The sequence below is a fragment of the Chanodichthys erythropterus genome, chromosome 2 (assembly GCF_024489055.1).
Source record: "Chanodichthys erythropterus isolate Z2021 chromosome 2, ASM2448905v1, whole genome shotgun sequence".
NCBI classification, from domain to species: Eukaryota; Metazoa; Chordata; class Actinopteri; order Cypriniformes; family Xenocyprididae; genus Chanodichthys; species Chanodichthys erythropterus.
In genome coordinates, this window is record NC_090222.1 from 4,450,880 (window position 1) to 4,463,412 (window position 12,533).

The 12,533-nt window shown below is 38.8% G+C and overlaps 1 protein-coding gene across 1 annotated transcript; it reads left to right on the forward strand.

Annotated features, from left to right (window-relative positions):
* The first annotated feature begins 156 nt into the window (after positions 1-156).
* themis2 (thymocyte selection associated family member 2) lies at positions 157-12,244 on the forward strand. Its single transcript, XM_067399962.1, has 6 exons — positions 157-525; positions 1,682-1,822; positions 3,030-3,455; positions 8,709-9,886; positions 11,841-11,949; positions 12,108-12,244. The coding sequence occupies exons 1-6, from the start codon at positions 429-431 to the stop codon at positions 12,188-12,190; spliced, it is 2,034 nt and encodes a 677-aa protein (XP_067256063.1). The 5' UTR covers positions 157-428; the 3' UTR covers positions 12,191-12,244.
* Positions 12,245-12,533: the final 289 nt, after the last annotated feature.

The window sequence follows — 12,533 nt, forward strand, 5'->3', positions numbered from 1 at the left end:
TTAAAAGCAGTGGGCGTCACGCGAATTCACAACTAAAACCGGAACGCCCCTTTAGGAAGCCTAACCAATCAGCATCAGTATCACTCAAGTAATATTCATGAGCTACGCCTTCGCCATAAAAGGATTTGTAATTCCGGACAGTGTTGTATAGGATCACAAAGCTTGTGGTTACACAAGTGAAACCGCATAAACATTCATTGTTATTATATGTTGAAACAAAGCATGCAAGTATAATAAAAGACATTATATCAGAATGTACCTATTTAAATAAAGAATTAAATAAAAACTAAAAAGGCTTGTGTGCAGTTTGGTGAATATGGTGTTTGTGGGTTCTGGGTGAGTCACTTTTGAGACTTCCTCTCTTAACTAAAGTGTTTAGTGTGCGCCAGCAGCAGATCAGCTCAGTGTGTGATAGTCCACCGTGAGAGATGGGAGACCTCCAGTCCCTGCGAGTCTTCATCAACTGTCTGGATCAGCAGACTCTGCCCCGCATCCTACAGGTCTGCTCTGGGGTTTATTTCCAGGGTAGGTTTCATGCTTTTTATCCTCTCTGCATATTCTGTATTTCCCCTTTTTCAAAGAGGAAAAAATAAAATAAACAAGGAATATAGCTATTAAATGTTCTGATCTTTGTTCAGAGTCTGTTCTCCACATCCGTAAATGTGTTTTGCATTAATAACTATTCCAGTTTTGTATCTTTTAAACATCATCTCTGTTTTTTTTTTTTTTTTGTGTGTGTGTAAAATAAGGAACAAGAATGTTCTCTTGAATGCTCCCATAGCATGTGAAAACTCCATCCACTGCATGTTTTATGTCTGGGATCTCTGAAACCTCTAACAGAAGTAACATAACATTTGCCAGGTGTTCATACTTCAGTGTAAAGTATTGAAATGGCTGCGAGGTCCCTCCGACCCCAAACAGGACATGAGGTTTAAGAGACCTTTATTTATTGTCATTGTGGTTTAAGCTGTGTGCCTTCAGTGTATGTAGATGTGTGACAGAATGAGCAGTCTGGTTTAGTATTGTCTGCATTGCTTCACAAAACAACAGCCTAGATTGTTTCTTATAAAGGGTGAACACACAGAAAGGTGCACATAAAAAGTTCACTGCTATTTACACATTGCAGTTTGCTCATTACCGGTGGTCGTCAGCCGTTTTCTGTCGGGAGTCGGATTTGGTGGCACAAATGGTGAAATGGTGACACAAAAAAAATAAAAATTTCCTTAACTTCCAAAACTGAAATGGTTTTGAGAATGAGGGCATGTCACACAATCTGTCCACAAATTTGGCTTCTTAAATGACAGATGTATGTCAATGGAGATTGATTAGATGCCTTTGACATCAATAACACCTCTCTTTTAAAAGATGATAAGCCTGTTTATTTCCCTATCCCAACTATACGCTGATTCGTTTGATTTTAATAATATAGTTTGTTTTCCCCTAGATTTTTGGGTTGCAAACCCAACATTTGTATGTTTTTGAGTGAAGTACAATACTGAAATAAATACAAAGGCCTCTAAATAAAATATAATCAATACCATATAATCACAGAGGAAGATTTAATCCATACTTTCACAAATAAAAGAGACGCTTCGACTTTGTTTTAATGCAATCAATGTCTAACATGTAAATCAACTATTTTATGCAAACGAGGCTTATGTTGATGTGTTATTGTTTTCAGGGTCCGTATATGAGCTTTCGGGCAGCGAAGTGTGTTTATCTACTGGAGATTTGGTGAAGATCATTGGTTTACAGCTCCTGTCTGTATCTTGTGAGGAGATTGACACTGGATCTTCATATGAATTGCCTACTGAGTACTCAGGTGAGCCACTAAACAACAGCAATACACAGATGTAAAAAATTATATGCTAGAGTTAGTGAAACTACGTCTTGTGTTATTCAATATATGATTACATTAGCCTTTTGACTAAATAACAGCCTGATTGATAAGAGGTAAACTGGGACTGCTAGATCTCACGCTGTAAAAAATGAATGTGAATTTAACGGTAAAATATTGTAAAAACGATACAGGGGGAAAAAAAATGTAAATAGGTTAACAGTAAGAAAAACTGTAAAAGCTCTTACCAGACATTTTATGTAATTTTCACAGTAAAATGCTACAAATTTTTTACAATTTTTAGAAGTAAAATAGAACAAATCAATGTATAATTTACGGTCTAAAACTGTAAACTGATATTCCCACAATTCCCTGTGCGACTCCACATTTGAAAGTATTTCGTTTAAAAAGTTATTTTTCTTAATAGTTTTTGTTATCAGTTATGTACATTAGGGTTTTGTTACATCTTCTGTTTTATAATGAATGTTTATTGCATTATTTAAGTATTGTGGGTTACCATGATGGTGTTTTGCATTTGCATGAATGACCCTGTGCACCTTCTTTATATTAGTATATACTTCAGCTCGTGGAAAAACTATTTATGAACCTTGATTCTTCATGTGGTTATCTCTTTTACCACCTGCGTTATTATGATGGTTGTCAGTATATGTTAAAGGTACAAAACAGATTTTAGTAGTAGTGTGCATTGTTGAATTTATTGGTTTACATTCAAATTTTCTTGTTTGTAAATTAGTTTTATACTGTAAAATGTACAGTTTGTTCTGTAAATGTGTTTACAGTTTTTCTGTATTTTTTACAAAATTATTCTGGCAATCACAGCTGCCAAAATTATTTTTTTTACAGTGCATGGAGATCTAGCAGTATTTTCCACTTAAGGCACTGTTGAAAATAATTAGTTTAATATTACAGGCAACGTGTGTCATTTCTATATCACACATTCTACATCAACTCCTAAAAAGTTAGGATTTCCCGCCCATCTGCCATTGGACCAACAGATTGTCTTTAATTCAAGTAACAGTGTTTTACTTCAATACAATTGTCTCTCCACGAATAAGACATGATGCTATTCTTAACTTAAGCTCAAGGTGGCTGTTGTCCTAGGAAATTCATTTCTAAACCAAAAGCTAACTGGGCAAGTTTATTGATTTCGCCACACTATGTATCTCTCTAGGTCAGTTCAGACTCGTCGCTGAGGACCTCCCGTACAACACGATAGAGGAAATTGTGGGTCTGTGTCCTGTTGGAGTGGACGCCTGTGGCTCCTTCATCTTCACCAGCAGCAACGAGTTGACTATAGACTACTTCACGGTACCCGCAGGAAAACAGTTGACCCTGCTTACTGTGGAGATTGCTGAAGATGGAGAAAGACTTGCACGGTGTCATGTGGTGGGGCAGAACATGGCTGCTGCAGAGATACTCCTTCCTCTATCCCTCAAAGGAGAGTTTTACGAATATGAAAGTGACCGTGGTTACACTCTACAGGAAATCATGTCATCAGCCAGGCTGAGCTGCCGTCGCTTCCGCAGCACAAACATGAAGAACAGCGGAGCCATGCTGGTTTTCAGCCCTGTGTATGAAATCAGTGCCATTATGCATAGTAAGTACAACAGTGCTACTTTACTTTGTAAATATTTGTCAAGCCCCTTTTCCACTGACATTGTGCTGGTGCCAAAGCCTTATGTGCAATTATCCAAGACAGAGTGCTGCAGTTATTTTTGTAGGCTAGCCTGTAAATTTGCATCACCCTGCTTCCCTCGACAAAAAAAACCCAAGAGGAATTCTAGGGGTTTATGCACATAACGCTGAAACCCTATTGTAATTTTTAAAATTTCAAAGGATCAGCATTCTCCCCTAAAAGTGATTGGGTAGACCAAACAGTAAAGCTGGTGGTACTTACACCTTCTACAACATCAGCAAGGCTCGCCCCGATTGGCCTGACGGGGGCGCTACAGCGGTCAAAAGTAGGAAATGGCTCATAACTCCTAAACCGTTAGGTAGACATTTGTAGACTCAAATGTCTTATATCATTGGAATCCTTGGCTTAAGATGGAAATTTTCAGGTATTTGGGACTTCTTGAAAAAATTACTTTTGCAAGCTAGTCCTAGGTCAGGGGTAGGCAAGTTCGGTCCTAGAGAGCCGCTGTCCTGCAGAGTCCTGCGCGAGTCCACAAGGGCGCATTGAGAGGTATTTTTGGGACAGACTCGATGGTCACGCCGGAAATAATGGTCTGGTCTGTGCATAAGTTTCAGATGAATTTACAGGTTTAAATATAAATACTAGGTTTACATATGACTCATAAAGCCCTGACATTCGGTTCTATTTATTTAATGACTCATAATGCGATCGTATTATTTAATGCGCTATTATTATGTTTGAGATATCAACCACTGGTCGATGACCATAATGTTTGTATAAACTGTAGGTAACAACTGGTAAAATGTACACCTAGGTCATAAAAACCGTAATGATACCTACACTTAAATATTTTCTTCTCAGCCATGTCATCAATTGCTCTTGAGCGAAATCTCCTCCCATCCGTTGTCTGACTGGCATTTCGCAAGGATTCCTGGGTAGTTAAAGTGTGCGGAGCCTGCATCTATGCAGGCTTCGCGGAAGACCGCTTCAAAGGTACAAAAGGGGTGCTGCTGAGCACACTTCAGACCGTTAAAATGCTGAATGGGACGGCCTACAGACTCGTATACTAGGTGAGCACGCGCAATTTAAGTACACGAGACCGAAAGTCCACATGAAGTGCGCCATTTGGGGCAGGGCCGCAGTAATCCTGAAGAGCTTGATTAGCTTGTTCAGGTGTGTTTGATTAAGGTTGGAGCTAAACTCAGCAGGACAGTGGCTCTCTAGGACCGGACTTGCCTACCCCTGTCCTAGGTTTTTGGCCAGAACCCAACCAGTGCATCAAGATTCTCTGGAGTATGATTGTAAATAGTTATCAAAAAAAAGTCGAAATTCCAATTCACGGTCCCTAAGGGCCGCCAAAACATTCAAAGTGGGTGGAGCCACTTTTACTAAAATGGCTATAACTCGTGAACAGAATAAGATATTTGCACCAAACTTGGCACACCGATGTAAGTGCTCATTCAGTGGTCGCATGAAAAAGGACACAGTGACTGGCCACTGGCACTATAACAGGAAAAAAACATGGAAAATTGCTATAATCAGCCAAATGTTAGTCCGATTGACTTGAAAATGGGCATGCAGTGTCTTTGTCCAAGGTGCTATGATTGTCTATGAGGACACTGACATATCAAAACAACAAAAAAAACAAAAAAAACAATACATGCCTGCCATAGGCTAATGAAATTTGAGCACCTATTAGACAAGGTTAACGGAGGCCCATCGGTACGAAACTCGTTGGGCACTTTCGACTCATGGCCCTAAAGGTCTGTAAGAATTTTTAAAGAAACAGCTACTAGGTGGAGCTAACAAGTTTTCCGTAGTGTTTCACACATCCACACAATAGTCATATCATTTGATAGATATCCTCATGCTGAAGAACTCTGCCTCAAGATCCACTGCTGTCAATGAAATTGTTCATTAAATATTTGCGATTATGTAGAAAACCTACTTTTGCGAACTAGTCCTAGGTTTTTCACCCAATCAGAACCGAACCAGTGTAGTACAATTCTCTGGGCTCTCTAGGTCAATAATTATCAAAAAAAATAATAATTGAACTTTACCCTTTGGGTAGCTATAACAGGGTCATTTAGAAAAGGGGCGTGGCCAAGTGCTCACAAAAGCCTATAACTCCTAAACGAAAACTTGGCACTTCACGAAAATAGGTGAGCACATGCAGTATATGACTTTAAAGAAGCATGACAACTTTTATGGAGATCGGTCTATAGGTGGTGCTATAACTGTTAAAAACACAGCTTGTGTTCACCAGGGACCTTATTTCAGGCATTTAACCAAAAACTCATTGACTTCTGGGCAATGGAAAAGAAAGTGCCAAAATGTTAATTCAATTCTGGGTTTTGGCATACAAAAATATGTCATCCGTGCAGCACTCTATTGCCACTACAGAAAAGGTAGTTGTGGAGCAGAAAAACAATGACCACAAAACCAGTTGTCTCAAACAAGGAACTGCTATTGTCAGAGACTGTGAGTCTGCACTAAACATTTTCTAAAGAGCAGCAACTCAATATGGCAGAATGAAGCAAAAATAACTAGATTACACAAACCAGATCCTTGCATTTAAACAAAAACTACAACTACGAAGATAATTCACTCAAAATTACAATGAATGGGAGAAATTACTGAATGCGATATGGAGGACAAATTCAGTCTTATATACAGTGGGTACGGAAAGTATTCAGACCCCTTAAATTTTTCACTCTTTGTTATACTGCAGCCATTTGCTAAAATCATTTAAGTTCATTTGTTTCCTCATTAATGTACACACAGCACACCCATATCCCTGTACTTGGCCGCATTCATCTTTCCCTTGATTGCAACCAGTCGTCCTGTCCCTGCAGTTGAAAAACACCCCCACAGCATGATGCTGCCACCACCATGCTTCACTGTTGGGACTGTATTGGACAGGTGATGACAAGTGCCTGGTTTTCTCCACACATACCGCTTAGAATTAAGGCCAAAATGTTCTATCTTGGTCTCATCAGACCAGAGAATCTTATTTCTCACCATCTTGGCAAACTCCATGCAGGCTTTCATGTGTCTTGCACTGAGGAGAGACTTCCGTCGGGCCACTCTGCCATAAAGCCCCGACTGGTGGAGGGCTGCAGTGATGGTTGACTTTCTACAACTTTCTCCCATCTCCCGACTGCATCTCTGGAGCTCAGCCACAGTGATCTTTGGGTTCTTCTTTACCTCTCTCACCAAGGCTCTTCTCCCTGATAGCTCAGTTTGGCCAGACGGCCAGCTCTAGGAAGGGTTCTGGTCGTCCCAAACGTTTTCCATTTAAGGATTATGGAGGCCACTGTGTTCTTAGAAACTTTAAGTGCAGCAGAAGTTTTTTTGTAACCTTGGCCAGATCTGTGCCTTGCCACAATTCTGTCTCTGAGCTCTTCAGGCAGTTCCTTTGACCTCATGATTCTCATTTGCTCTGACATGCACTGTGAGCTGTAAGGTCTTATATAGACAGGTGTGTGGCTTTCCTAATCAAGTCCAATCAGTATAATCAAACACAGCTGGACTCAAATGGTGTAGAACCATCTCAAGGATGATCAAAAGAAATGGACAGCACCTGAGTTAAATATATGAGTTTCACAGCAAAGGGTCTGAATACTAAGGACCATGTGATATTTCAGTTTTTCTTTTTTAATAAATCTGCAAAAATGTCAACAATTCTGTGTTTTTCTGTCAATATGGGGTGCTGTGTGTACATTAATTAGGAAAAAAAAAAGGGGGGTCTGAATACTTTCTGTACCCACTGTATATATAAAAAAGAGCCAATCGTCAATCTGTAAAGAAGCTCTGGTTCCCATAGAACGGCACTTTGAACTGGATTGGCTGCATTGGCTGGAGAATCTTGCTATTTGAGAAAAAACATTTATAAGATTTTATTTTTTTATTTTTTTGCGGATTTGAAATATGTTCTTTAATTGTGGATTTGGCAAGCAATTTTTGAGATTCTTCTATTCCCCCATTCAAGTAGATAGGAAAAAAAAAAAAAACCTTGCCCAGAGGTGTTGCAAATATAGTCACCAATACCCCTATTCCACAGACATGGTTCCGGTGTGGGTTTCTGGCATGTGTCAGTTCTCAAACTGTTGCATGCATTTCTACTGCAGAAAAGGTGGTTCCGGGGAAGAAAGATTGGTTCATCTCAAGCCCTAAAAACCTTCTGGTCTCAAATAGACCCAGAGAGTGGGTGGCGGAAAAATGTCTCGTTGAACAGTCTAATAACAGATGAGAGTACAGGCAGTTTATGTGAGCTGTCGGGTCGCTAGAATCACTCCAGGTACTATGAAGAGCAAAATAGAATGCAGAACTGTCTGCACAAACACCAGGATGTGCAATGTTTTTTTTTTTAGACTATACATAACAGCGTTATGTCAGCATTCATTCCTCAAGTCTGTGGAAACATGCTTCAGTTTGCCTGGCCGAGAACAGCTCTGGCTCCAGAACACGAACCATTCTGGTGGAAAAGGGGTATGAGTAAACTGACTTTCCTGGAAAGGGACTATAATCATGATTATAATCACTGAAGCAGTCTGAACTAAAAATTAGTTGCAAGGAATTGTATTATTACTTTCAACATTGCATCGAAAGAACCTTGTGATTTCATTAAACAATTTTTGAGGCTAATACATGTACTCAAAATTGAAGCACTCATAAATTCTAATGAGCACAAATAATGAATGTAGTAATGTGATCAATTACTGTACATCAATGATTGGCAAGTTTGTGGAAGCATTGTCCGGTTACAAGAGGGTTTTGCAAATCCCTCAGGCGAGCACCATTAAGAACCACCATGTTGGTGGAAAAGGGCTGTCACTCAATCCTGCTCCTGGAGGTTCATCTTCCAATACCTTCCTAATCTAACACACATTTAAACCAGCTACTCAAGATCTTTGGCTTTGCCTGAAAACTACAGGCTGGTGTGTTGAGTTGGATTACACCTGTCAGAGCAGGAGTGTCCAATCCTCCTCCTGGAGGGCCACTGTGCTGCAAAGTTTAGCTCCAATCCTAATTAAAAATGTCTTAACCAGCTAAGCAAGGTCTTGAGGATTACTAGAAACATACAGGCATGTGAGTTGGGGCTAAACTCTGTGAGACATTGGAACAGGAAAAGAATTGGGCATCCCTGTCATACAGGCCTGATACATAGAAATGGTCCTGGAATAAATGTTTGTTAATGATTTTTACATTTAGTGAGGAAGAACGTAGTGAAGTTCCCCTCCAGTCTGGAAGTGGATGTCCAGGATGTGACAGAACAGTTCGAGGATTTAGTGTTCATAACTCCGTTATCTCTGACTGAAATTGCAAGTCAGCCAAAGGAGTCCTTCCCCACTCTGGCAGAGATCCTTGATGCCCCAGAAGGCAATCAGTTTTTTAATTGTAGCTGGTTCAAAGAACTGCAAAGTGGAAGGCACCTCGTGTTGCATGGGTGTGGCCACACAACAATGATATTAGCCTCAACTCCAAAGGGAAGGAAGGAAAAACAGTACTACTTCATCTCAGAGAGGTATGGTGGACGAATGAGAAGAAGGGCCCGGGAATTCGGATCAGTGTACGAGCTATACTTGGCATCCACTCAGTCTCCAGGTTTGAAAGTAAGCGTGACACGGCACTACGAGGCGGTAGAGGAAGAGGGAATGCCTGCACTCAGTGTCGGTGAGCAGCTGGAAGTGTTGAGGACGGAGCTAACGGATGGACTCTGGAATAAATCTGGGGCTGCTCAGAAAGTAGAAAGTCTAATTTGCAAACGGACTATGGAAGTGGACGATGAGGATGATGAAGATGAGGAAGACGACAGTGAGGAAATCTCTCTGCCACTATTTATGCCAGGTAACTTTGTGGAAAAGCTTTCAGACAACAAGAAGTATAAATTATCAGATTTAATGAGCAGCCCTTTGCCTCTGGATGTCAAAGTGGTGACTCGGGATAAAGAACTAGAAAAAGATCCCCTGATGGGGTTAACAGCACTTAAGCTTGAGGAGACCTTCACAGAGACCATAGTATTGGCGAGCCTATCCAATAAACCAGATTGGTGTTTTGAGTTGCCAGTACGCTGGTTACAAATGTCTCTCTGTTTCACCACTGATCATCTGCCGTGGCCCAGTGATGAGCCCCCAGAACTTCATGTAGAGACAGTCACTGAAGTGACAGAGAAATTCTACTATGAATATCACAAACTCATAGGCAAAATTGAGGAACCACCTCCTCGTCCACCAAAGCGAAAGCCATCTAATTCAGAAGCACCTAAAAAGACCCCTAAGTCTAAGCATGCATCAACAAAAGTAAAGAGCAAAGTGACCGAACAACTCAACAGCCTCTCGCTTCATCAGACAAAGGGTAAACGGGCCCCTGCTCCACCTCCACCAGATGATGTAAGCAAACTTTTATTCACCTAAAAATGAAATGTAGAAATCAAACAGTTTGTATGTCTGTTTTGTTCTGATTTACATTCTCAGATTAGCTAATACAGGATTATTCATTACAGCATTTTCCAAATTCCCCTTTCTGTCGTTAATGTTAATGAGTGATGGAAAAATCAATTGCTCACATACTTTGTTACAAGTACAGTAATCAATTCTTTTTAAAGGAATAGTTCACCCAAAAATGTGGTCATCTTGTTCTATATCCATACAACTTACTTTTTCTGTGAAACAAAAGATGTTCTGCAGAATTTTTGACATGCTTTTTGCTATACAATGAAAGTGTTTGGGGATGGATGCTGTCAACCTCCAAAAATGACAAAGCACCATACATATTGTCAGTGGTCGAGTGGTGTCAAAACTCTTTTCAGTTTCAATAATTAAACCTGATTATATACATATATTTTTTAGAAACTTTAGCAATTCATTACTAATAATGTGCACCATCTCCACTGCATTATAGATTTAGAAAGACATTTCGGTAACACTTTACAATACGGTTTATTAGTTAACATTAGTTAACTACATTAGTTAACATGAACTAATAATGAACTGCACTTATACAGCATTTATTAATCTTTGTTAATGTTAATTTCAACATTTACTAATACATTACTAAAAGCTTGTTAACATTAGTTAATGCACTGTGAACTAACATGAACAAAGAATGAACAACTTTATTCTCATTAACTAACACTAACGAAGATTAGTAAATACCGTAACAAATGTATTGCTCATTGTTAGTTGCTCATGTTAGTTAATCCATTAACTAATGTTTAACAAATGAACCGTATTGTAAAGTGTTACCGACATTTCTACACAAAGAATCATGTAATAACAAAGCGATTAATTACATCTTGCCGTCAGTGACAGAAATAAACTTTTTTTTTTTTTTTTTTTTTTTTATCAGGGGGTGAATGTCAATAAAATTGATTCCCAGGGGCATTTTTACCTTTTATAAAAGTGCACAATTTTTAGTATTAAATGAGTCAACGGATGTCAGTATCAACAAAATCCCCTTTTCACTGCAAAAAGCTGCATTTGAAGTGGCATTTAAATGCATTTACACAGACTGTTTATTGCAGCTCAGAGGGCAAAAATGCATTTACACAGCAACTACAATTGCATTGATTAATGTAAGAAATTAATGTTTTAAATACAACTTTAATTAGGAAATATGATGGGGAAAAAAGGACAGCCACAGATTTTTTATTATTATTTTTTTTAATTGCAGCTGGTTCTAAGTACAAGGAAAGGAAATATTCATTCATTCGGGAATGTAGCAAGTGACTGACTTTATGAACAAGTCATCGATTAATTCACTTAACCTTTTCGTTCAAAACGCAGATTCATTCAAGCGTGTTGCTTGGAGTTCCACCCCGCACAATCATTTTTTTAATGTAAATATTTAGTGCAAAGTTAGGATAAGGCTTGGGAAGGAATTGTATGGACCACTTTTATGGTGCTCATGTCAATGGAGCAGGTCTGTTTCCTCATTTTCATTGTATGAACTATTAGGGCTGTGCGATTAATCATAATTGATTTTCCGATTTTGGCTTCCAATGATTATGAAAACAAGATAATTGATGTAAAATGATTATTGCACTGATTGTTTATCAAGCAGCCCTAAGAACTATAGCATGTCATTCATAATGGCATCAATAAATGCATGTTTGTAACAACATGAAGGCGAGTAAATGATGATCTGAGTTTTCATTTTTGGGTAAACTATTCATTCTTCTCCTAAAAATGGTACAAGCATAAATCATCCCTTATAAAGTCTGGTATGGTAACTATGCCCTTATTCATACTGAACAGAAAAACAGCATTGTGTTCCTCTTTTCTTATTTAAGCTGGCTCAGCAGCTTATAAACTTGACACTTTTTTTCTTGTGCAACTCCACCAGACACCAGATGAGCCCCCTCCAACCTTGCCTAGGAAAAGCATATCAATAGCCGAGAGTGTCAGTCTGCCTAATATGTACGTGAAAAGTCCCATGAAGGCACAAAAAGCAGGTTTGTTTGTCTTTATATTTAGATATTTAATGCTTCAATGATTTTTAACACCCATTCCATGATATTTGGAACAGCAATGACCCAAAAACAGGAAGCTAAAATATTATGTAGATTTTAATCTATTCTTTTTTTCCTTCCACCAAAAAAAAAAAAAAAAGCAAGGAGACTCTCAGACTCAGACCATGACTATGAGTCAATCGAGGACACACTGATTCCCTCCCATGAAAGCCTGTTCTATTAGATCAAGGACACTTTGTATTCATGTACACAAAGGAATACAGCTAATGTATCTTCATAACGGGAAGTGCAAAAGAAATCAAGAAAGTACCAGCCAATATGGAGTCTCAACAGCAATAGTTTTCAATGTATCTAAATACTCAGTCGTGCCAATGCAAGGTTGAACAAATATACACTTTAATGTAAATTAGGCAATGTCATTCTTACTGCTTATTCTTTAAGACATGCTGACCTCTATAGCAAGAATACAAGTTTAAATGAGTATGCTTTTATTAAAATTATAGAAAAGAACTGAAATATATGGTTTCATTTTTTTGTTTGTTTTATTTTCCTTGAAAACTACCAAA